This window comes from Mastacembelus armatus, chromosome 12 (genome assembly GCF_900324485.2).
Source record: "Mastacembelus armatus chromosome 12, fMasArm1.2, whole genome shotgun sequence".
Lineage (NCBI taxonomy): Eukaryota > Metazoa > Chordata > Actinopteri > Synbranchiformes > Mastacembelidae > Mastacembelus > Mastacembelus armatus.
The window spans coordinates 17,808,556-17,836,291 of record NC_046644.1 but is presented as its reverse complement, the minus strand read 5'-3'; the positions used below and the strand labels follow the sequence as shown (position 1 = coordinate 17,836,291).

At 40.4% G+C, this 27,736-nt stretch overlaps 1 protein-coding gene across 1 annotated transcript in view; it reads right to left on the bottom strand.

Moving 5' to 3' along the window:
• The window catches only part of LOC113124557 (netrin receptor UNC5D-like), a 121,677-nt gene that overhangs the window by 32,328 nt on the left and 61,613 nt on the right, over window positions 1-27,736 (bottom strand). Inside the window, exon 2 of the mRNA XM_026297531.1 lies at window positions 13,922-14,128. Within this exon, the coding sequence (XP_026153316.1) occupies window positions 13,922-14,128 (207 nt within the window). The remainder of the gene's footprint in view (window positions 1-13,921; window positions 14,129-27,736) is intronic.

Sequence of the window (27,736 nt, the reverse complement as noted above, 5' to 3'; positions counted from 1 at the left end):
TTACCAGTCTGTTGACAAGCCCTTGTTATAAATTCAGATGGCAAACCAATTGCAAACAATTGCGAGGCCCTATATCGTCTTTCAGAATCTGTGAACATAATTCATTTACACTAAATGCTTTCTAGTGGAGGCATTAGCTGAGAGGAAAAACACAACAGCATCTCCTTGTTTTAAAAGTTAAGTGTGAGCTGTGTTTTTTCTTTGAAATCATTAGAAGGAGCTGTAACGTCAGGTAGAAAAGAGAACCAAAACAGTGCAATTAAATAACAGATCCGAACACCAATGCTTTTCATGACAATCAACTCATCTCTCTCTGCAGCAGCCTTCTGAGTTAATGTCAGAGAGGTCATTCGTTAATATCTGTTTATTGTCTGTGATGCAGCCCATAATGAGCTAGCCGTGAGACAAGCATTTTCTGAGACAACTGATGGGAATTTAAAAGCCTGGTATTTCAATTATGCCAGACTATGCACAAAAGATGACAGGCTAGGACCATTAATGTATAATAGGGTGGCTCCATTGAATATCGAGGAAATTGCAGCTTTCAACCAACATATGTGATGTCTGTCTAGCCCAGCATAAACCCAATTTTTAGTCAGCCAACTTGAACAGATCTATTACCCTGTGAATACAGAGTTATGAACGGCTAATGTTTGGTGTCTGGTCTCCGACCTTGTCATTCCCCACAGCAGTCAATTAAGCGTGCATAAAGGCGAAATGGGGAGTGACACACCCACACCCCTTAAAAAACTGTGGCGATAGAGCCCAGGTAGACTCTGGGGTGTAAGTGGTGCTAATACCACGGTAGCGATGAGAAGCAGCAGTGTGGTTGTTTGCAGTGAGCTACAGTGGAAGCAGCAGCATAAGCAGAGTGGCTTAAACAAGCATATGGACTATCACATGTGGGACTATCAGCATGATTGGAGTTGTCTGCTTGAACAGGCTAACAGGCTTCACTCCATTCACTGCTGTTTACAGTTGGACCTTCTCTCTTTACCCACAGCTGATAGAGATACAGAACTCTGACTGGATAACATTTAACCCAATGACAAAGCAACAAACAGTGAGACAGCCCGAGTACAGTGCATGGTTAAGGTAAAGATCTATATAAAGACTTATGTCCTCGGTAACACCCATATTAGCTGGTGGAAGCAACAGGAGCAGTTTAATACAACAGCTACAGTAACAGCTGTTTGATCCAAAATACAACAGAGGAGCAACTGGTGTATTTGTTACACTGCTGCCAAACAAAGCTTCATCGTACAGTGGGTCACATGCAACAAATAAATGGTCAGTGCAAACTGAAGGTTAGGAAATAGTAAACACTAAAGCTGATATCAATGAGAGAAAATCAGAAACAGAAACAGTAATACTGGATTACATGCTACATTTCCTGTTAATCTCTAACGCATAAGTAGCCAATATGAAAGCTGCACAGGAATGGCAGACCTTGGCAGTAACAATAAAAATGCCTACATAGAGAGGCAATTACAGAAGAGAAATACATTGAATGGCTATTTAAAAAAAGATAATCAAAAACATACTTGGACTTTTAGAAAATTAAAGGTTTTAATGGTAAAGAATCACAAACCTCTGAAAGTAAATGGTAAGAAATACAGATGCAGTACATCTGCTATTAGTACTCTTATTTGAAAAACCTTCTAAAAATGTTGTACAATTTTCTAAAGGCAGTAAGTCGATAAAGGTTGCTCTTACACAGATTTTTTTGAACAGCTAACAAGTCGTGCCTAACAACACATCTCACAGCAGCTGTTCAAAAATCACTGTAAAGCTGGCCTCTTGTGGCTTATTGCTTAATTACGCAGCAGTACACGTGTAGAGGAGGTGTCTCTCCACAGGCTTTTGCTATTATGCCGTGCATTGCAGACAGCAGCTTAAACATGGGCAGGGATTAAATGAAAACTAATAATGTGAAATGAAAGGTTATCAGAGGAGCCCTAATGAAGTGATGTAAAATGTGCTCTGAAGACACTGTAATCCTCTGCAATGACTGCCTGATCTTATGTACAACACACACCCGACCGTTCCATCTCCTCCTTTCCACCACCACCAATTAGAAACTTAATCAACATGCCTGATTAAGTGAGAGCAAGGCAGATTTAACCACAGAAAAATAAAAACACAAGCTTGCACTCTGAGGGGGCAGATTTGTCATCACATCACGAGGCGTACGAGGGGTTGTTACGTCATTGAGGTTCTTTGGGCTCAGTGGACACGTAGCTTGTAAACTCAGTAATTTAGATATGAACACCGGGAACAGACAAACAGCATCTGAAGTTCAGCAGAAATGTTACACAGGTGATATTTCTGGCTCATGATCTGATATTTACAGCTGGTGTGACAGTGGGTGGGAAACTAACAAGCGAAAGGGCAGATTTATTAATGTTGCTTTTGTTTTCACATACACATCGAACTAAATACACAACTTCCAGTTTTTAAAGGAAAATCAAACCATAAGCCCCAATACTTTTCTGTTTCCCTGCTGTAAAAAGCTTCCGGTTTATTTATATACACAGTATATATACATATATCTTTGTGACAGATAGAGGAAGATCTTAACAGAGGAAGATGTCTTGGTAGTTGTTGTTTTTCTGTTGCATGAACTGTGTGTAAGAGAACAGCTGCTTGCTGCTACACCCATACAACGTGGTGAGCACTTCCCTTCCTCAGCCAATAACATTTAAATCCTGAATTCCCATGACGCTGACAGGGCTCGACCTGCCACTGTCATTTACGACCTACACAAATTTCTACTTTTGTTTTTTTGATACTTTCAGTGGTTGCCCAGTTTCATATAAACCACAGTTACATGCGACTCTCATTTCAGGGTCTGATTTATGTATTTAATACCCCATCACACATAATGTGAAGGGATGAGACATTGCATCTTAGTTTGTTCAAGGAGTTTCAGAGGGAGTATCATTTTCTCACAGATCTTTGGCGGGTGATGGGGGGGTCCAGGGGACAGAATTATTGGATTTACACTGGAAAAAGGAAAAAAAATAAATAAATCAGAAAAGCTGTAAAGAAGACTACAGAAGGAAACTGAGATCAACAGCAAAAAAATAAATAAAATAAAATAAAAAATCACTGTATATGTTACTGAGTCAAAAAGAGGATTTCATGTGAAGCTATTGTACAGGCTGACTAAAAGGTGATGTTCTTTGAGGGAAGATGAGCTCAGAAAGCATCAGTCTTAAATGGGCTTAAAAGGGTCAAGTTAGAATTTCAGATTGTTTTTCAACTGTTTCAACAATTTCACCACTGGATTGTGACAACAGCCTAAAGCACTAAGGGGAACAGGGAAAGGGTTTAGGCATATTGTCCTTTAATTCACAGTGACTTTTTTCACAATCAGACCTCCTCATCTTTATTAATGATGAAGAAATCAGAATAAACTAATGAATAAACAACAGCCCACTATTCACGATGCAATGTTTCATCGTCAAAACAGGCAAACTGACTCATGGAGTCAGGGGGGAGTGAAACACAGCTCTGCAGATTCACTCCAAAAGCTCTTTATCTGGCACACAGTGAGAACCTTTTTGACCATCAAAGACAAATATAATATAAAAACAAAAAAGTGATGCTTTCCATACTGGCTGATTTGATTTTGGCAAACAAAAACAAATTACACTTTCCTTAAATGTCTTTACAGAAACATGTTCAAACTCAAATGCATAAAATACCAGGAATAAATAAAGTCCCACATTGAAAGGTGGGTAATGTCTGAGTGAGGGCAATGGTGTTTCTGCTGAAGGCAAGATAAACAAAGGCGAGAAGTCAGACTCACTCTGACTCCCAGGTTCTTTCATATTAGCCACAGATCGAGGAGCTTAGTCCCTTTTCCAAGGAGTTTGACATGACTCTCTCTGGCACCGTGTTAGAGAAATCATCCAATAACTGTTTGGGCAGGTTGATGACATGCGGTCACTTCTCTGCATTCAGGAATACAAACATTCTTTCAGCTCCTTCCATGAGCCCAGTCCCTGGTCCCCTGTTTATTTTCTTTGTGCCTCTCTTTCTGCTGCGCTCCCTCTGCTTTCCCTTCAGGCTCATGCCAGCGGCTCTTGACAGAGCACCAGAAAGCCTTGACAACAGACCTCAGGGTGGGGCAGCTTCCACTTGCCCCTTCAATCACGTCCTTTAATGTGTCTCTAAAGTAGCTTCTATAAAAGCGTCAGGAAGAGATATGCCAGTGATGATGCTCACTTATCATCCCACGTCGCTCTTGTTCTCTCCTTTCTTTGTCTCTTTTGATCTGTCTGGCACAGGGCCTGTGGTGTGATTTCTCCTGGCTTTGGCCCATTTTTTCTCCTTGGCCAAGTCTATGAAAAAGGCCCTAAGGGAGCCAGGGCAGTGCCAGCTACAAGTGGCTTCTGATCCAAGCGGCTCAGCAGAACTTGACTGGTCTGGCTCAGCTCAGCCAGATCTAGGATGTCTCTGTCATACTTAACGCCACAGTGAAGAGGGATTTTCAAAATTCTGTTTGTCTGAGGGATCCTTATGAGGCTGCTCTGTACATAGTGGGTGACATGGCGTGGGCTGTGGTTTGAGGTGGATGGATATAGCTTTAGGAGAGCGTCTGTCTGATGTGAACCCAGCTTTGGGGAAATGTTTGTGTGATGTGACATTGCAGCATGCAGCTCAGCATGTGGGGGCTGTGAGGGCTGGCTTAGGGCCAGACACAGATGAACCCTGCTAGACAAGCGGAACATGCTCCCAGCAACATCTTCAGTCTGGTCCCAGCTGTGTGTGTCATACTTAATCCTGGAACCAAAGGGACACATTACTCTGTGCATAAAAAAAATCATGATAATTCAGCCATTAAAATGCTGCAAGTCCTTATTCGCGTCACTCTCCCAGTTGCCTTGTTTATGTTTATCTAAAAACTGCGTGTCTGCTTATTAGGAGCCAGTTTTGCATACACAAGTAGTTTTCACTCTGTGGGCCACTTCGTTTATTTCACTTCTATCACTTTAACTAATACTTTGTGACACTGAAAGACTCTGAGGCATCTCAGTTTCCCCTCACAGTCCCAACCTTTCTTTCTTTGTCCTGACTCCATTCAAGCCTCTGTGATATCTCTTAGATGGGTAGGATCATAATACACAACACTGGAGTCAGTCTTTGACAGAGCATCAGCAGGAAGAGCTAAACATACTTCTTTTCCACCTTGCATTCATATGCGTTCAATCACTATCTCTTCATCACTGAATTTGCAGGAGCTGCTATCCTCTCCTCCTCGAGACAACTAACATAGTATCCGTTTTCAGCCTCTCTTTCACTCTCCCATCGCCCTCTCCATTTCCAGTGTCCTCTTTCTCCCGCTTTCTCTTATCTCTCCATCAGAGTATCAGCCTTTCAGCTGAAGTGTATAGGCACAGATATCCCCTCTGTTCCACTTTCCTCTCTCCTCTCCTTTCACTCTGTCCTTCAGTGATCTCTTGCATTTTATCATCATTTCCATCTCTTAGCCCTCTTACACCATTTCAGCTGAGACAAAAAGGAAGTAATCTTCTGTGATAGGTCAGACCATGCACTATGCTGCCATGGAATCTGTATTTGTTTACAGCAACTGTCCTTTTATGTTGCCTTTGAAAATTTAAGGCATGCCTAAACCTCAGATTTTGGGTCTGTAAAGACTCGATATAGCTTCCTAAGATCTTTCCATGAAGTTTATCACTGTTGGCTATTTTTTCCGAACTGAGGTTAAAATCTTGGTAGCGATGATTACATGAAATATCCAGCTGAGCCTTGTCTGCCAGTGTTTATCTAAAGCTTGTTGCAAAGGGATAAGGACATAAACACTTCTGCATTCAAACTGAAGATACCACACGCTGTACTGTGTAGCAATATTGGCGTTATACATGGAGCTGATCAAGGAAGCTTTTCCTTAGCAAAATCCAAACTTCTGTTTGAAAGATCGTCTTTGTGCTGAGGTCACATGAAAAACATTCGGAATCACGATTTCACGTCAGTGAGATAACGTGGATTAAAAATTGATTTTGAATTTCAGATGTGACACTTTCTGCTTATAGATCAACATGTCTCCATCTTTCTCTCTCATGGTACAGTTCAACATTTCAGTCTCAGCAGGTTGCCATGCTTTTAGCTGGACAAGTCTTCACAGTCACAGGAATGGCTTAACCATATTTAAGCATGTTCTCTACAGACAGCTCTCTCCATTTGTGTCTATGTGAGGCGACTATTACTGTCAGCCATGATCAGTCTGGTTCAGGTGAGACCAGTAGCATTTAGTGCTAAAGCAAGGGTGCACATGACAGATTATGATTCTTGTAAAGCAAAAAAAAAAAACATGTTCACTCAGCATCATAACATTAATTCTCTCTCTCTCTCACACGTGTGCTCAATACAGATTTACACGTTTTCTCAAACAGTTGTGCATACCCACAGGGAAACTTGCAACCAGCACAGGCAGTGTTTGGAATAGTTTCTAAAATGTGTGAAAAAACAGCTTTATACTTTCAAACTGATAAGATACTGTAAATCCAATTCTACTTACGTACTCAAATTCCCACTCTGACATAACAGATGTGAACTGCAGCAATAAGCTTCCCACTGGGTGACTATAACATACTGCCTCCCTTTAAGTGTGTGTTATTGCTAAAAAACAACATTGGAAAGCAGCTGTTCTAGCTAACAGCAATCTATACTCCAACAATGGGAAAAAACTCAATTGAAAAGTAATTACTGGGTAAAAAATATGTCTTAAGTGCACGGGGCCTACCCAGTACACTATGAAGCATGTTAATGTGGGCAGATTGTTGATCTAATGGGAGATATTTGCATTGATAGTACTGATGCTTTGATCTGTCCACCTCAGACTGCTAAGAAATCGGCAATATTTCATGCCATGGTGTGTCATTATTATGATATGTTGTTTTTCCTTGTCTGTCATGTTCATACCCAGTGCAACATGTGTGGCACAAGGTGCAGGGAGAGTCACAAAAAGACAGTTGGTTCATTTAAATAAGATAGCACAAAGCAGAGTGTTGGTGTTTTGGTGAAAACTGGTTCACACACATGCTGAGAATAGAAATAGGAGAACTGGATTTGTGTCTGTGCAGCCTCCCTCAGCCGATAATTTGGTGATCCTGTAATGAGCACACACTAAATCCTTGGGAACAAATGTGTAAGAATTTTAGTAAGAATGCTAATAATGTCAGAAAACACTTTCAATTAACACTTGCAAACAAGTAATTTCATTTCAGAAACACACTCTGCATGAGTTAAAAATCATAGATGACGGGTGCTTCATACTGAAAATTGAAAGCTCTCTCCTTGAGTTACTTCAACTATTTGAAAGCAGTAGGACATATACGTGATAAATCATCAGCCTCCGGTTTAAAAAGCACTGCACCCCATAGAACAAATGTGCAGCGATTTGCTGCGTGTCAATCGATTATATCGCCCAATCAGCAGGTTGCTGCAGAATGACCACGCTGACTTCTGCACACATCAGAGCGGTCAGTGTGTCAGGTTCTGTGACATCTAGCGGGTGCGTGGACACATGCAGTTCACAGTGAACAACGGCGAGACGACTAAAAGTTCACTCTGTTCTAATTATTACTCATTCTTGCTCCCTCTTTCTTTCTCTCATCCATAAACACTAGGTTACCAGCAGGCAATATTCCCACGTTCCATGGCCTCATTTTTTGCCTGGCAAACGTGGCATATTATTATTTTTTTTCTTGAAATGTATTTTTAGCTGTAATCGGATGTGACACAGCAGAAGTACAAATCCAATTATATATAAATGGCTTAAACAAACTATAACTGGTAGGTTAAGTGTCGTAGATCAGTAGAAAAAAAGCTATAACTGGGCAATAACACAGGGGACATGACATAACTCTTGACTCTGTACTTTCAGTAGCTCCACAATTCGTCTTTGAATGGCACACCATCTGCCTTTGGCTGCAGATTTGTTGTGCCTCATTATATTCACAACATTATTTTCCTCTCTGAAGAAACTCTCAGCTCCCCTCTTAGTGGGCTATTTTCAAAATGTCACTCTGATTGCCACAGTTGTTGAAAAGGTATGAACCAGCAATGACACTGGCTGAGAAGCTGAATGTTTATCACCTCTGTCTCAGAGCGTTTACCTCGCTGTTTCTTGATTTTGATTATCCCATCAAAGCGTCTTCTTGCCTTCCCACAACACTATTACCCATGAGTCTTTGCTGTGTTTAAAAGGAAAGCTTTTGGAGGCCACTCATGCAGAGGGTGTTAATTTCTTGTCAATTGGACTTCACTTTCTTCACCTGGAAACCTTCAGGTCCAAAGTGTCAGGACCAGTGGCTGAGATGGACCTGGACTATTTGAAAAAAATGAACGTTGGGTAATAATAATATGATGCTCACATCCATGTGAGGCTACGGCCAGCAGCTTTCCAACGTAGCTAAAAGTCTGTCCAGCGGTAACCAAGGTCATCATCAAATTTTATTTGTAAAAACCAGAGAAGTATCTTTAAGGGCTGCACATATTCATCTCCACACATCGTCCTTCAGCTGTGAACATGTTAATGTCTGTGTCACACACTCTGAAATTTCTGAAAGTTTTCAAGAAGTCTGTCCTCAGTGTAACTTATTTTAATATACAATAAACAACAAAAGATATAGCATTTAATCATCTTCAACAAAGTGAGACGATCGTTTTGAATTCTGCCATTTGGTGTTTTCTTTTATCTCATGAAACATTTCTCTGTTGATAGATGTGATATATTTCAAGCTGACAGCACACCACTGCCAACTTAATGGTTTGAAAAGCACAGCAACGTTATTATTCATAATAACTACATAATGATAATAAATGGGTATTCATCAGTTTCTACAACTCACACTATAACCTGCAGTGACACATGACAGCAGTGTTGTTTCCATCTTTGGACGTACATGAGGAAGAGTGGATATGTTTTCTCAGGACAGAAAGCTTTTAAGGAAACTGCTGCTCTTCATGCTAGGAAGGATCCACAAACCACAAGTCAAGAAAAGACAATTACCCTTCTGTACGTTTTTGCTGTTTCACAGAAGTGGTGAATCAAAGTTACATTCACAGTGTCATCCTGATCTAAGTAAATGTGGTCTGCTCAACAGCAGCCTCAAGGATGTCTTTGTGGTGCAACAAGCAAGTTTATTATCTGTCATGCACACGCAAAGGATTAAAGTTAATATATGCATTGGATGTTTGGATTCATTCATTGATTGTGCACTTTTAATTTTACTTTAGATCTTTCCTTGGAAAGAACTCGCATTTTCCTCAGTGTTAAACCTCAGTCACAAGACAAACTCAGCTCACACCTGCTCATTTTTTTGGGAAGTTGAGCACTCGGGATTAGCTCTGAGAAGGTAAGCTGTTGGTATGAAATATTTAGCCATTACATGGTGTTAAAATATCTTTGTACTCTACTGCGCATCTTGCTGATTGAGAAACACAACAGGATTTATCCAGTCACAATGCAGCGTATATTGTGCCAGTTTTCACATGCTTACGGCAACAACAGTTTAAGCTATTCATGGAGGCTGAAATGGATATTTTCTTTTTTCTGTTGCTACATTTATTTTGCTTGTCTGCCACTTTGTCTCCTAGAAGGCACATCTGAGCGAAGACTGAATCTGAGAAAAACAACACAACACAAAGCTACTATATAAGACTTAGCTGCCTCTGGACAGACACGATCTCTGTCCATTGCCTCACACCCCCTGGTCAAACAATGTTAGGGCATGTGTTGTTGAGTCTGTCTGCATTTAATTCACAGCTTACCGCTTTAATAGCTACAGCCCCCTGCTTGCTGCCAAACCCAGGGGCCATTCTGCTACCTGAGTCATACTATAATAGCTTGCACTGAGATACAGCTGTTCAACCGCCTCCTACAGATGAAGCTGGATAGACAGGCAGGGAGTCTCAGCCGAGAAGAGCTGTTCATTTTGTCAACATGGAGCATGTCGGCAACCTCTGTGTGTGCAGTAACATGGACGCGGTTATTGACAGATACACTCAGTCTTGATCACTCAGGTCAGTGGAGAAAATCTCTGTATTCCACATGTGTGGACACTAAAACACGCCAAAGCAGCAAAGCCATCGTGTGTGTGTGTGTGTCTGTAAGCACTAAGAAAATTACAAAAGACTGAAGGCGATTGAGGAAGAGTGAATTAGTGAGAGAGGGTTAACAAAACGAAAAAGGACAGAAACACACATGCAGAGTCAGGGTGCACACATGACTAACTGGAGAAACTGGTTGTTTGCTATGTTCACCATTTTTAATTTACCGGAGCATTTTTAGCATGCTAAGATTAGTCTAAAGATATTAAAGTATTAAAGTTACAGCTACAGACCTACTTCCTGGACAAATTGTTAATTAATGATGGTAGTCCTTGCTATAACGATGCTGCTAGTGTGGCGAAAACAAACAGAAAAAGGCGTACTTTTAGAATCTCGACCTTATGCCAACTGCCTGAGAAATATATGTACTTCAACAAAATACTGAAAGAAAAGGTATTTCTGAAATAAGACCTTGGTACTGAACTGGCACAACCAATGATGAAGTGGCACTCGTTTATTTCAGTAATGCCATGATGAATAGAAATTTGCCAAATGTGTTTTTTTTTTAAAAATGGATCAAAGAGTGCAATTAGAAAATCCATATCAAGTCATTATTTTTACACATTACTAACATTTTAACATAACTTCACTAAAAAAAAGTACTGGAGAGTTTTGTATTATTCTTGTTTCTAGCTATTATATTTTCCATTTTAGTTTCAAAATCCATTACAATTTACCTGAGCAAAACAAATAAATACGTAATAGAGTTAGGTTTGAAAGGAGAAGCAGAGACCATTAACAGGGATTCGTTTTACACTCCTGTTCATTTTATGTTGGATTGAAAGGTGGGATGTACAATCTCTTATCTGGGGCTAAAAATTGATGCTTGAAATACTTGATGCATCTCCACTGTGCACAAATGATCTGTTAAGCAATGATCGCCTCAACGTTTGCAGCTATTTACCAGTTTTTGAGAAAGGCTGTTGGAGTGTGCAGTCACATCCAAGTGTGGGCTGTAAAAGATGGCCAGGGCTAGTGTTCTTAAAAATCAAATGATATTGGAATTATTTCTGAGACAGTTTGTTCTCTACTTATACTTTCTTTTCAGGCATCATCCAATAAAAAAAAAAAAAAAAAAACTAACAGTTTCTAGATATTTTTATGTCATGCCAGAGGGCCACTACTTCATGATTATTTTGTAGTTGAGCATCCTATGTGCAAAAGCACTGAACGGCTCCATTTATTTTGTTTGCTCCCTTGTGTGTTGATTCTAAGTCTATGTACTCATGATCAGTGACAACCAGAGACATTTTGACAAATACGCCACTGTGCTGCAAAAGAATTAAGAAATAGTCCCTATCAACAACATATAAACATTCAATAAACAGTTTATAACATCATATCATACTGGTGTCAGCCAATGTCTGTATCTGGCAACAGTAAATCAAAGCTGTAAAAATCTAAGATATGTATTGATGCAGTGTGCAGGATATAACTGCATTACCCCTCGAAACAGAAATGTTCCAATAAGCCCTGATACCTAAAAAACGTTTGTTGTCAGTAGAAACCACAATTAGCTGTATGGTGATTTTACTGTCCTGACATCCCTGTCAGTAAAACCAAAACTCAGCACACTACCAGGCTAAATTAATGGAATAAAGTGCAGTCATGCCAAATGCATCATGGCCAAGATATGGTTAAACCTAAATAACCGATGCACACTTCATTGTGTTATTTACACATTTTGCACATTACCATTTATTTTTTGTCGTGTTTCTGGTCATCTGGCGAAGGGAAGTTTTTGATCTGATCTCCACCAGTTCCTGAGAGAAAAACCTGACTCTAAATCCACTATGCTTAACGGCAACTCTGGGACTTTGCCTGTGTGCTGGACATCGTGATACAGTAGCTGCCTTCTGTGGTGGTAAATGATGCTGTGAGATCAGTAAGAGTGAACCTAAATAGTAAACAGCAGTAGTTAACAGCAGTAAACAAATTACAGGACAGAAAACAATAAGCCGGAATGAGCTGAGAAGGAAGCAGAAGAGGAAGTGCCGGCTCAGGTAATAATTTTCCAAGGGTTGTCACCATGCACAACCCCTTTCACTTATATACATACTACAATGTGATGCATTGTTATTATATATAACATTTATTGTAGCTGCTTTAAGCAACCAAACACACAGATAGGAAAACACTGTCATTATGGTTAAAAATGTTGTTAGGAACTGGTACAGTGCATACAGTTGAATTATACAAGATTAGTAGTTGGCAGGACTCAGAAGAAGTTGAGGCAAACACTTTTTATCAGTCTGTTCAAAAACAGCATGATTTCTTTTCTTCTGCCTTCATTAAATTCAAACTGCAAGATTTTCCTATCTGTAACACTGTCACCTTAACGTGGAGCACAGGTGCTACAGCAGCAATCTAAAGTGTTGATAGACAGGAAACAGCCCTCAAAAATAGCATAGACAAAGCCGACTCGGAGGCTCACCTACGCTGTATTATTGTTCAGGTATACTTATGCACAACTGTTGTATTGGAAAACAACTGAACAAATTGGCTAATACCTTAAGGACCTGCCTGCTTACAAAATCATCTGATTTTTATTACAGCGATAACAGACTGCATCTGTTTTCTGTCTATTCTGCATCATCTTCCAGCAGCCTCTGGTTAGAAGAACTAACCCTGACACAGCCCAGGTCTGCATAGACCTTTCTACTGTATCAGATGTTAGCACAGGTGATTTTTTTTTTTAAGATGTTCTCCGTTTCGGCTGTTATTCTCTCTCCTTCGGTTCTTTTTCTTCTGTGTCCCTCCTTCATTGTGTCTGTCCCAGTGGAAACAGATATGAAAGGTGATAAGGAGCCAGATGGGAGCAGAGCTATGAATCCACACTAGTAGCAGTAAAAATTTAGAGGTCCATTGTTAACTCAGTGGGGAGATATTGACTTGTGTGTTGTGTGTTAAGTGAGGCATCAACACTGTGGCACTAATAGGAGACAAAGCAGGTCCATATATATTGTGCTTTCATCTTTAACCTCTTTCAGCAAGTTATAATCCAATTAGATGATGGTCATTTGATGTTCAGTGCAAACCTAACTATTGCATGCTATTGCATTTTTTGTGTCCACATGATAAACAAAATAACAGGACACAATCTGGGTTTCTAAAACAAAAAAATCATCTTGTTATGATGTTTCAAACACAACTTTTGTCCCAGGAAAAAAAGAAGTAACTTTTTTAGTGTATACTCAGGAATCAGCCCATGCAATTATTGTACATTTTAGGGCAAAAAAGAAAGCATCATTCAGTTTGTGCATTATTGCCATTCAATTTGCTGTTAGATACATGTGAATTCAGGAGATATTAATACCAAGTTTTGAGATGAGGCAATAAAAACAGACAAGGGCTTTGTAAGGAAAGGCAAAAGTCTTTGTGGTTTGAAAAAATTCAAGTTAAAACAACAACAACTACATTTCTGCTAGTTGCATCAGTAAAAGACACCATTTGGAGTTCAAAGTCAAATCCTAAAATTGAACAAGTTGGTGCCTTCCATGGTCTAACAGTTGTCGCTTCAGTTTACATCAAATGTCACATACAGCATGCGCTAAAGATTTGAGGCAGATATATTTGCAGGGTTGGATGTAGCCATAGGCACTGTCATAAAGCCCCATTTGTAAAGTTCATTCTTAACACTCCAGTTCTTGCTAACAGAAATATTAATACTGTTCTCCTAACGTAAGGTGACAGGAGAAAGGCAGTTAATCCAGTTAGAATCTAGCTTCAGATTGCAGATATGTTTGTATATGCTGGATATATATAGTGTTTGCTGTACCTGTCCTCAGGTCGGTGTGCTCCTGAGACATGTGTTGACTCTGATGGACCCATTCACCGTTGCACTTGAAGAAGATTTGGAGAGCGGGTCGAGCTTGACACCGGAGCTTGATGGGGTTACTCTTGACGATGTAAGCATCAACAGGCTCTTCCAGAAAGTGGGGGAGTGTCCCAGACTGGCCATGCTGCAGGGCTTCACCTCGAGCACCTGAGGAATAAAAATGAGAAGAAAATGAGACTCGGGAATAAAGAGGAATGGTGAAAAACTGGAACAGAGAAGCTCGACAATAATAGGTGGTAGTCTCTTTAACACAACAAAACTCCACTGTTGAATGGATCTCCCTAAGCACAGCAGTGTTTAATATTTTAAGTGCACATGGAGGTACACACAGTGCTAGTGTGTTTTTTTTGTTTTTTTTTTTACAGAACAAAACAAAAAAAAAACACTAGCAGGTTACAATGTATTTTGCAAAGCTGAAAAATATTTTGATAAAAATACCGTCTCAGTTTTTAATAATTAATATCATTAACATCTTATATTCCTCTGCTAACATATTTTTTGGAAGGTGAGATGTTTAGCTCCTCTAGTTTGGAAGGCAGTTAGTTACTGTGAGTGTTACCTCAGCTGAACAGATGCCTGAGCATGTTTTGTCTCTGTTCGGTAACAAGTAAGAAAAGTTATAATATACAGCTGAAACATGCAGCAGATTTGATCCCAGTGCAAAATGAATCCACATAGATTTGAAGAAAAGCGTGTGATCGAGAGTTGAGACAGGCATGATAACTGGATGTTTAAAAACAGAAATCACAAAATTTTTTTTTTATTAAACAAAGCAGGGGGAAATTACTGGAATAATAAATAGTGGGAAAAAAAGTAGAAAATACATTGGTCCCATAAAGACTTACTTTTTTCATGTAGCAGATTTTAGTGTTCGCTAAAAACAAAATTCACACACAATGTTTTAGCAGGAACTACGCCCTTCCTCCTCTAACTTTCTGAAGTGTGCTGCACTCAGTGCATGTTTTGTTACCTCTGAGGCCTCGCAACTATAATTACACTCTGACTAATCCCCGGGTTTGTTGGAACCTCTTTCAGGCAAGTGTGAAGGGTTTAGCGAGGTAAAGTGTCCTGCACCTCCCGCCCCTCCCAATCCCAAACATGCACACTGCATGTTTCTCCACAGTGATGGGCGTACCGCTGAAAACCCCATCAGGATTAGAGAACCCACTCTCTCTTTCTCTCTTCCTCTCTCTAGCTAATCTAATCCTCCTACCTTTTCCTGTTGGATGTCTCCTGATTGAGGAGAATAGATAAAAGACTGTGTGATTCCCTGGCTGTGAAAATCACAGCACTTGCTCAGTGTTCCCTCTGTGCGACACATTCACATTCTCTTCTTCATTCCTGGAACTGAGGCTGAACAAAGAGACATGCTTTTAATTTCAAAATGACTAGCCCCAGGCAAGCTTTTCTTGTGCGGAGTGCTCCAATTTGTTTTGCCCATGGAGCATTGACATGGTGTGTTTGTGTTTTGATAGATGCAAAACGTAGACGTGAGTGTGCATCCAGACGATGATGGATGGGAATAAGAATACACAGACGCACAGATGTCAAACAAAAGCACAGCTCTGGATGTAATGACTCATTTGTTAATAGATCAGGTTTTATCCTAATGTTTACCACATGACAGGTTAATGCCAGTGCAACTAATACCTCAAATATCAACAAATGACAGCAGCAAAGGTTTAGCACACATTATAGGCTGCATTTCAGAGTTAGCTGTTGACTTTCATAATTTCCTTTTGTGTTTAGCAGGTGGGACAGAATTACAGCCAACAGATTAGCAGAAACAGAAGAGTAAACTCTGGTGTGACTGAACCTCAGGATGTGCTGGGACATGTAACTCTAGGGGCGAACACAATCACTTAACTGTTGCTGGCAAGAGCGTAATGTCATCTTCGCTCTTAAAATAGCTGAATATAGATCACAAAGTGCACCACTGAGCAAGGACAATGGCCCTCCAGCACTGCACCTTGCAGTAGGTACATACATGGCACTGAGATAACTCACACCGTTAATCATGCAAGATGTGCTCAAATAAAGTGGCTGCAGAATGTGAAGGTGTTGCTGGTGCTGCTGGGTTTCTGTTTGCTATTCTAACATTCACTCATTAACATCTTGTGGCCTGTGCACAGCTGCTATTGAGTCATTTGCATGTTATTTTTCACGCCAAAGACCAGTATCTCTCCTCAATATGCTTCACTGCTATCATTCAGGAGACCACTGTGCCCTGTGCTTCACAGTTTTCTCAGTGATCTACAACCAATTCAGCTTCAGCCTGGCAATAACACATAAGGGGCACAGATACATCGAGCCCAGTCTGAGAGGAAAACAAGACATCACTGCCAAAGGGCTGAGTGATGGCTCTGTCAGACATCCGCGCTCTTTCTTCCTCACACAAACAAACTTTTGTCCTGCAAACAGACATTCTGCTCAAACTGCATCAGCTGTAATGCAACGTTCAGAGAACTCGCAGACATTTTCATTTCCTCAAGACATGAAAAATTAAAAGCAGTGGATAAATGTGGTCTCTTATGCCAATTCAGTGTATTCATAGCTTTTAGTGAAAATCTAAAAGAAATGAGGGAGAAAAGAGCCCCTAGCTGACTGGACTAATTTGGTAAAGCCTTTGGGTGGTACCCACAGGCTGCTTCACACAGAGCTGCTTCAGTACACTCACAGTGATTCGGAGAGACTGACGGCAGCAGCCAGGCTGATGTTTGCCAAATTCTCCCCCACATTCAGCACGCTGCAATCTCACACCCTGGCAGACATACTGCTGTCCTGTTTCCATCTCAAACACCAGCTGATCCAATGAATAACTGACTTCTTCAAACATAGATGACAGAGGATCAGGGTCTAAGGCAGGTGCTCTAACCTCCCCTACAGAAACACTGGGCTCCAACAGGCATGTCGTCTTCATGCCGCTTTTTGTTCTGTGCACCAGCAGCCACAGGAGCTTGTAGACCAACCCCTCTGTCATCAAATTTGCAGATGACATGGATTTTCTTCCCCATCATACATCCCAAACTCAGCAAGTACAGACAAAGTTCATCCACTGATGCAACAACCCATCACAACAAAGAAAAGCTGGTGGTCTTTCTAAAGACAAGCTGTACATCCCCAAGTGATAAGGAAATAGAGGTGACTTGCAGGATGTTCCTCTCTGTTGCACAAGCTATTGCCTTCTGAACCTGAACCTCCTTCCTCTGTTTCCTTTTACAGGTAATAATTTATAGAACAGACAAACCATTTGTTTATCTAATTAACACAAGTTCAATCTATTTGAGAATTTGTACACACAACTAGCCCTGGGTTCATATGGGTTATTGCTGTTTGTGCAAGATCTGGTTCACACATGCAGCTTAATGTCATTTGCATTACAGGGTTGTCTGGTTATTAAAACTGGTCGCTGTAGTGTTCTTAGGTTCTAAACGCTCTAGTGTTCTTAGGTTCTAAACTTTAGGATTTGCTTCCTTAGTATGACAATATTCTTTTTGAAAAGTGTTGTGCATGCAGCAACTTGTGCTTTTTAATCACGGATGGATGGATTAAATGTACAATATGGCACAGAGGACTAGACATTAATGTCAGTATTTGCTTGTATCTCACCACAGTACATGTCACAGAGTCAGACCTGCACAAAACCCTGGCTCTGGGCAGATTTGGAGAAAAAGGTCTGATAATGTTCATACATTCAAAAGAAGCATGTCAGCTTCAGTGTGAAAGCTTATTATATTAGATATAAACTGCCGTGCATTTTGCAGTTCCAGCAACCACAACACCACCATTTTGTACATTTGTGTTTTTTAGTGCAAGTTCATTCATTTGTGTTCTTTTCACCGGCAGTTCCATTGCTCTTAATAAACAATCTCCACTGAAGCAGTGTGAATTCAAATACCCACTGTCAATGGCACACGTGTGATCTCTGATTTCAAACATCCAACAGGTGTGTGAGGCAGCAAAAAAACCAATCTCCTGCTGACACTATGAATGTAATCTGCAAGCTACCAGTATGAATAGATAGATAAAGGAGAGGAGTGTGTGTATCTGTGTGAAAGAAAGATAAAAAAACAACAACAGAGAGACAGTGGAAGAGGATATATGACTTTAATAAAATGCAACACTGGCTTAATGTGTTATCCAATAATCAGTGGCCAGAGGCTTAAAACGTTTTACAGTACATCTAATTTTCAGAATCATTCTTACACATGTGGAACAGGTCCTCAATTAATATCATGGAAACTGCTGCGGTTTGAGAACTAATGCTAAACAACTGCTTTAACTCACTAGTCAGCATTCAGCTTTAATAAGCTGGAAGCTGTTGCTTAGCCATGAATTAATAAACAAATCTACTAATTAATTCTTAGCTTGTAAATTAAGAGTCAGTGGCATAATTATTTGTTAATTAGTGCTGACAATTCAGTGGCAGGTTTAAGAAATAAGGTGCACAGTTAGTTGGTGAACAGTAATGCATTTTATGGATTTTATTTGCTGTTATGTGTCTTTGCCTCTGTGTAAACAATTTCCATTCCTTTTCAGGCTAATTTGTCTGTGTAAATACACGAATAACTACAGCCTGGCAATGGTCAAAGCTTCATTAATTATAAATGCCCAATGTGAGGTGTCTTCAGAAGCAGTATTGACGCAGATCCGTGCAGCAGATGGATGCTCTAGATTGCAGATCAGAGGTGAAGCTAGCAGAGGAGATGGGGGTGGAGGGAGATTGGTGAAACAGATGATAGGTGGGTGTTGAAGATAGTGAGAAGCATTGGGGGAGCATCTGCTCAGATCAACCAAGTGCATGGCAGGAAGTCAAAAATAATAGTTTGCTTTTTCAGGAAATGTTTTTAAATCTGTGAGTCCAGGAAGACAGGCGCTTCTTTTTTGGCCCCTCAGCCAAGTTTGGCCCACTGGAGGACCCCAGCCTTTGTAATACACAGCCCCCACAGCCACTTCTTCTGTCTGCAGAGATTTCTGAATGACAGGTATGCCACAGGGGAAAGACAGACAGGCAAAGATTGGATTTCTTGATCTCCCAGCATAACAGCAAATGGGACGAGAAAGGAGGGAACATGCGAATGCCTGATTGTGCTCAGTGTTTTGCAGACTCTACCCATGATTCAACCACATCAAAACACATCAACCTACTAGCAAGAGGTATTCCTCTGACATGCTGACAGGTAATGAACTGCTTAGGAACAATTCGCTATTGCACACCAGCTGGACGGACACAGTCTGCTTTCAAAGTTCGACTCCGTTGTATAGTTGAAGTGCAGCTAAGTTGCCGTGTTATTCAAAAATCCTGTCAAACTAAAATAAGATTAAATTGAAAGTGGTAACCAGGCAATAGCCAGATTTTGCACCATTATTTATAATCACATCCGTGTTTCCTTGCTGATACTTCTCCTCCCTGTCCCCAGGCAAGTCTCAGAGTGACTTCAGTCAGACTGCAGAAACGCCTGCAGCTTTAAATCTACTCTCTAACTTGTAATTTCTTTGCAATCAAAGCCACAGAAGCAATACATTTCTGCTCTGCCTCTTTTAAAAACAGCATGGCCTCAACAGAAAGAGATGCCAGAGCGCTTTGTTCAAATATTAATGCAAACCTCTCATCTGTCATCTCAGGACACAACAGATATGAACACACACGCACACACACATGCACACATACACATCCACTCCCATAATGTGTGTGCAGAGTATTGAAGCACTCCCAGGCAAAGACAGTTTTCTTTACACACATGCCAGATGCTGTCCAATCAAAACAAGAACAGACAAATGTTGACTCTTTGCACTGATCAACCATTTCACACCCAGACTTCATTTTTCCTGTGTTGATTCATTGAATTTTTGTTCAAACGAAGCAGTGAAAATGTCTGTTTATCAGCAGTGCCTTGCTTCACAGTCAAACCTACACTCACAACTGGAAGCAGCTCAGTACGAGCAAACTCTTATCTGTCGGACAGTGGCCCCAGTGGAGCAGTGGGGGGAGTCTTGTTTAAGAACACCTCGATGGTGGGAAAGAGAATCAAACACTATTCATATGCTTTCAAGCTTTATCCTGTGTATCCGTGAGGGGTACAGTAAGTGTCTGTGAAGATATCAGATCAGGCTGAGTTTGCTTTAGCATGGCTGGAACTGAGATGACAACAGTCTCTGATAAAGACTTTAGGGCCATACTGTCTATTTGGCGTAATAATAATGTTACAGCATTTTATGTAAAATGGCTGCTTTTAAGTTTGAAATGATTTTTCTTCTGTTTTAATTTATTTTTGCTTTTTCTTCCTAGATTTTGCTGAAACACTAGAGCGCTTCCACGTACTATGCATTTTTTAATGAAAGAAAATTCAAGATCACTAAAGACACAAATAACATTATCTATTAATAAAGATGGAAGACGAAGACACAAAACAAAGGAAGAGAAAACGAGATACGACATGTAACAAAGGTTTCCATGTGGCACCAAACCAGCAACATTGCAGTTATATAGAATCCATCATTTCAAGTGGGGTTAATGCATTATTCATTCAGCAATTGTTATTCAAGTATTATAATAGAAACCACAATATCCAATTTAATAATTTGCTAGATTGATATAAATGTATAAATGGAGGAAATAGTGCAGGTTGGACTTCACTGTGTTAACTGCCCAGCCCCTTTTGAAGTGGTGCAATGGAAAAGTACAGTATAATAACATGTAGCTGCAGTTTAAAGATTTCATAGCTTTCATTTCAGGGATTCATTTAATGTAGAAACTGTGGCCTGGTTTCCTGTGTTTTGTTATGACTCTTTAATTCGTTTAGATATGTTGTATTTTTTTAAAAGTACATGAAGAATATATTTGTTCTCAGTACAAACTACCTGTTTTTAGAAAAGTGTGTGTATGTGCACAGTCTTGAAAGTCTGTGTGTGTGTATATGTACAGTGTATGTGAATGTGCATCACCTGCAAACACCCAGGTGGTATATGTGTCTTCATCGGTGTTGTGACAGGTTGCCAGCCTGGTTTTGGCAGGTGGGGAGATAGTGCTTCCCTCAGCTCTCTCGATAATCAAAGAGTAAACATGCTGGAGCAAAAGTGGGTTACCTGGATGTCAAACTGACAAAAAAAGTCTCCCATCGGTTCCGCATCCACAAATTCTCTGTAAAATGTTGCTCATATAAACATTAATATTATGAGAGAAACAGACTCATAAACAAATACCACAAACATTGGAACCTGGCTTTTATGTTCGATGTGTCAAGAGAACTCAGTGGAAGACTTTTAACTCCACCAAAGAAATGAGAAGTGTGAACTAAAAATATAACAAACAAGCTTAAGACTCATGTACATCAGTACCAGACCAGGGATGATCTTAGAAAATCCACTTAACTTGTAAATCTACTTTTCAGCGATTGGACATCGACAATCTACAGAACCAACTGGAATTTACTGCAAACAATAATATCTAATAACTTGTAATGTATCAGTTTTGCTCTTATATATATTCTTCTGAAACTCTGCATTTACTACACTTGCAAAACACCAAAAGAGCTATCAGTGTTTTGTGTGTGTTATGTGTCGCCTGCCTTCCTGCTGAGCTACTGATCCAATATGCTGATTTTGTCACAAACATTTTTGATAAGCACTGACCTTGATTGCTCATCAAAAGGGAAGAATAAAACAAGCAGGAAAAAATCCAGCAACAGGCTGCACACCAGTAAACTCTCAACAAGGTAACCAACTGTGCACTGAGGCTGTGTAGAAAACTACTGACACCATGTGCAGCATGAAAACCAGATCGTGGTTGGGCTTAGCCTGATGGCAACTATGGGTGTCACTAAATCAATCAGGACTGAAATTTAGAGGATTGTGACTTTGGGTTCAGTTGAAAAGCCTGTCTGGATGTCTGCCAAACCATTTTGACTTGGATGAAGACCGAAAAAGAGACTTTTATATGCTGAATACTCTCGGCCGTCATCAGCAAGCTTAACCTCTTTGCAACGGGAATGCAGTTCTTCAAAAGAAAGGCCTGATAACTTTTAATTTGTGAGCAAATAAACCTAATGGAAAAATAAAATGATTATATTATATATTCTTCCTCTCTCCCTCACTTGAACTCAGCACCTCTGGAGTAGAGTGGGGGTAATATCCAGGAGCCTCCAGGCTGCTATCATTTCTTCTTTCACTTAGATTGTTCTTATCGCATGACCAATCATGTCACTTTTGAGTAATGACAGACAGAAATATGGACTGTCTTTATTAACGTGTTATATGCAGGAACATTACTACTTGATCTTTCAGTGTTCCTTCTCTGCTTTTGTTCTGGTATGGTTTAGAAAGCAAGCCTCAGTTGACTGATGAGCGATAGTAGACAAAAGAAGATAATTGCTTACTTACTCTTTCCCATATAGCCTTTGATCCATTTAGTCTTTTCTGACAGAGAAGAGACAGCAACATAATTAAAGGCATTTTGCTGTGTACAATCTCTGCTGCAATCACACTGGCAACCTGACAGCTCACTCTAATGTGAGTGTGCTTGTAGGGGGGCTTGATAAATAAGTAAAACCCTAGAAAACAATCCTCTCACTCTTCTTCTCAGTTTCCCTTCACTTCTTCCTCTAAGCTTTAATACAGACCATAAATAATTGTGGGATTCTATTATTGGATTAATTTATGAATTAATCACTGATGTGTGGCCAGATATGAGAAAACAGGCCAAGAGTACCAAGGTTTAGTTGAAAACAATGTTGTTTTTAAAATGATAAATGTTTAGCAAGGGAATAATGAGATACAATTAAAAAAAAAAAAAAAAAAAACCTAGTTATATTCTGCAAATGAAGAGATGCAGAATATCTGTATTAATATTAATCGTGTCATTATTTACAAGGTTGATTATTTTCTTGTAAGAGCGTTCAACAAGAACTTAGTGGTAATGTGAAAAAACAAACCTAGAGAAGAACTTCAAGCCAACCACAAAACTCACTATCAAGGAGAAGCTGCTCTTCTGCCTGGCCGCCATAGTGTACAGAAACACCTGTGTTGAATATGGGCTGGAAGCCCCAAGATCAAAGTTGGAAACGCCCCCGAAGGTGGTTGAGACCAAGCAGGCTAAGATCCTGTGAGAGTCCCAGATACAGACTAACAAACTGGTAATGGCTAACTGACCGGACTTAGTAGTGGTGGGCAAACAGGACAACAAGGCTGTAGTGATAGATGTAGCAAGCCCAAGTGATAGCAACATCAGAGACCAAGGGCTCAAAGAAGAGCTAGAAAGGATGTGGAAGGTGAAGGCAATACTGGTCCCCGTGGCTATGACCTCCCAAACTGGGAGAGTGTCTCCATCAGATCTCCAGAACAACATCTGAGATGTCTGTCCAGAAGTCCTACAAGAAAAGCAAAGATACCACACTGGACCCTCAAGCTCCCAGGTCTCTGGTAGAGGACGTGAGCTTGTTACTGAGTGAGGACATTGTGCCAAGTCAAAATAAAATTCAAAGTGAACTGTGCAGTAGAAGTAGATATCATTGTTCAACCTAGAACACTCTGATTGCTGCACATTTTATTCCACATCCTGACTTCCAGCTTTACCGAAGAGATTAAGACCGATCTGAGGTTTCAAGTTCAGCTTTAAGGCTTCATGAAAGCTTTGGACATTTTCAAAAGCTTATCCATAATCTAACACTCCACTATACAGGAAGGTGTTAACTTTTGCCATTATCAATCTGACTCATTCAGCTGCATCAGCTTTACTTTCCTTTTCCCTCTGGAGAATTAAAAAGGAGCAGCAGAAAAGTTGGTCCACATAATCCTCCACTATCCAGTAATGACTTACTCATGATATGAATATATGGAAACACTGGAAAGTATGAGAGAAAGGAATATACAGTGACAAATGGTTTGTTCCCGGATTTAAAAAAAAAGAGGCCCATCAGGAAAGCAGTCAGAGGTCTCTTTTACATTTACAATTCATGACAATCAAACACCTGTACAGTGCTTTTCCATGTCTCCCAGGATACTTGCATATATCAAAAAGGAAAGCTCTCTAATGCCGCCTGAAAAATGCAAGAAAGTGAATAACTTTATATGCACCTCTCTTCTCACCGAGCCCTATTCTCTCACCTCCTCTCTGATTTTCTTTAGCGAGTGGGAGACAGTGGTTCAAAGCACAGCGTTGGAGCCCAGTTTGCCCTACGCTTCATGTCCCAGTGGAAGTCTTCAAACGTTACTTTTAGCTGTCCCAATAATACAATCTGAGTGGACGGCAGCTATGTGATCCAGCCAAAAAGCTCTGCAGTAAATGGCATGTGATCAAAATAACATGAATAATAAACAAGGAACAAAGTTGAGCTAAAGGTTGTATTTAAATTAGATAGTGCACAGTTCGCTGCTGGGCACGTCATCCACCGATTCTTTTTAATAGAACAAAAAATACTTAGTCACAAAAATATCTAGCTCCAACACATCAAATGACAGAAAGATGTATGTGAGTTTTATCCCAAGCGAAGGGGATGAAAACCCCTGCTTCACTGTGCAATACATTACTAATGAACAATTTCCCATTTTACTCCTTAATAACTTACGAGCCCCAGTGTACTGCGCCAAAGATTCCTTATGAATTTTTAAAGAAACTGAAAAAAGTAGCAAACTAACAAGAATTTAGATCTTTTAAGGCTGAATACCCTCATTTGTCAAGCTTAGATGGACATGGCAAAAGCATGTCAACACAATCTCTTAGCTGTTGTCACACAAATGATGCTTCACTTCAAATAACCAAGCATATGAGCAAGTGAGCAGGGTATACTCAACACCTTGAGGCACATCCTTGGCTCACTGTGCCCCAGATTCCACCTTACGTAACCTGATTGTTTGTGCGCACTATACAAATACTCATGACAAACAAAAACTAAGGAGGCACATTCATTGCTCAGTGTCTCAGGTATTGTGGGCTACTCAGCTGGGCAGGACCTATGCATCGTAAGGGCCTGCTATGTCAGCACAACAACGTGTGAATTTCAAGAAAGAGACTGCTGAGTAAAACAAGTAGAGAAACTACAGCAGCCATAAGGAGGGGGCTGTGCCGTCAGCTGTCCACACGGATATCATGAGAATACAGTCTTATGCACGGCCTCAGAGAGAAGTCCGTCTCTCTCCTCATTAGGAATCCTGTTGGACTTTAATTAACAGGTTAAGAACACTGTTAGAGCCCACCATCAAAGGCAATAACGCCTTAATTAGAAGACCTTGACAGTGTGTAGCTTGAACCCCCTCCAGTCAAAAACCACCATCTCTCACTCTCTATCACACATGCATGCATAAACAGCTCAATTATATATTATTTTATCTTTGGGCAAAGCAAAAAAAAAAAAAAACCGTAGCGATATGCTGGTTAGTGGACAGTGTTATACTGAATACTGGGGTTGATTTGTGCATGGTGGGTACGTAGTCCTATGATGGTTTGCTCTCTCCTGAATAAACCAATGCTTAAGGAATGTTTAGATAATGCCATTTAAGCCTGCACATCCTTGCTGATCACCATAACAACTAATTCAGAGTTTTGAAACAACTAATCTGTAAAGGAAGCAGCAACAATTCAGTTAAATGAGCTTCTGGTCATGCAAGTGGCATCACAGTTTAGTGGCTCTACTTTAACTACAGAGTTGTCAGGAACGGAACTAGTTTATCTGCTAATAGATTTGATAATAAACGCGTAAGGAAGCTGAGCAAACCTATAAATGATTGTGAAAAATGTGGCAATAGCTATCAGCAGAAAAACTGAAGTCTGTTATGATCCCAACACAGCAGTAAAATTAATACTGTTTTAATTGTCCCAGACAATCTATCTAATGGGAACCCAGAGTGTAGTGGCGGCATACTGAATCACAGTGAAGTCACAAGGGGTCAAGGTGAAGCTGCCACTTAATCTTAAAAACATGAGGGAGAGGTCCATGGTGTGTTGACCTGTGTGGTTCCTGTTTATGCAGCTTGTCAAATGTGTACGTGTGTGCCCGTGTGCAAATGTGTGATGTCTATGCAAACAGGGTGAAGAACAACTGACCTGGTTTATTGAGTAAAGTGAGTTAGTCAGAAGGGGGCTGTGTGTTCATGTATGTGCGTGGCAGTCTCAAAGCACATAAGTCAGCAAAAGTGTGTATGCTAGTCTGAACACGTTTCGACTTTAATGAATGTATTCACCAAATACCCAGGATTATGGCTAATCCTGAACATCGACTGATCCCACAATGCAATGAGCAGGCTAAATGTCAAAAAGTGATTATTTAAATTAAGTGTGATTCATGGACAAATTCTTTTTTTCTAATTAAAGATTATTCTGTTACATTTGAGCACCTGTGCAGCAGACCAGAACAGAGCAGCGAAGAGGAGAGAGGGAACGACATGTAATAGAGAAACCATGATGGTCCCAGGATCAATATGTTTTTCCCTCTGGTCTACATTAACATGAGACCACAGCTTAATTATATTCTTATTTATTAGAATCTATCAAAACTTTCCAAACACACATTCTTCACACAGTGAATCACTAATGTTTCATATGACAGCGATTAGAATAGTCTGGTTAAAATCTCTTTAGTCCTCTTGATGGTCCTTGAGCAAACGGGATCTCTGTAGATATCTGACTCCAAATCCATTGGACACAAAGGCTCCAATTGCATGAGCTTTGTGATTTCTCCATCCCTGGTATAAATCAATAGGCTAGCCCCTCTAGTGGATTTAGGTGCTTGTTAGCAGGCCTGAAACAGCTGTCTTACCCCGTGTCTTGTGATGTTCTATCCCTTTCTATTTTGCCCAGTGTTTCAGCTAGCTTTTAGGTTCATTGTGGGCTTATCAGCGTTAGTGTGCTCAGGTGAGTGAACACAGCCCCACATCCACTTAGGTGTTTCAATCTCACTGTGACACGGTCAAATCAGAGGAGTGCACAGATTAAATCGATGCCTGGCCAGTTGACTACTTGACGCAGCATTCTCTTCCAGACCATTTCCTTAGCCACGCCATCTATCACTCACGGCCCAAGCAATCCTCCTCTTTTGTTTCTATTCTCTTCTTCTCCGTTCTGCCTTAATGTGATCACACCATCCACGAAAAGTGCCTGGTCTCAGGAGATGTGACACACTTGCTAACATGAAGTTCATAATATCTGTCTACCAAGTGATTCCTTTGCTGACAGTGGTGGAGGGATGACAAACAGAGGTGGCATAGCAACACAGTCTCTGCTGGGAAAAAAAAAAAAAAATCTAATTTACAGTTTGCCCTAGAGGTCACCCCATCGGACCAGGTCCAAACATCTATCAGATAAATCGGCTTTAGGGTGCCAGCAATCCACTTACCAACTCCACCTTCTGCCAGCTGCCGTGCCAGGTAAGTGACTAAATTGTGCTACAGTTGAAATAGAAAGAAAACACAGTAGATCTGTTGAAGTTCAAGTTGTCTTAAAGATCAAGACTGTAAAATATAAAAAAATGGCAGCATGCAGTAGGGATAGATACATGCATGTCACAAGACGGTGGGGGGGGTGTTTAACGCATTTCTACATTCTCTCTGCTGTCTGTTGTTTAAAGCCTACATGTATGTATCAGCACGTTGCGCCCACTAACAAGCTTTTTCACCTCACTGATGATGTTGTAAAGACACCCAAACGATACAGAGACTCATACACCTTACCTGGGAACAAGGCGCTCTTGTTGCAGCAGCAGAATAATGGTCAAAGCTGAGGTAAATTGTTTAAGGAAATTGCTATTGTTTTGCTGTTGGCCATTT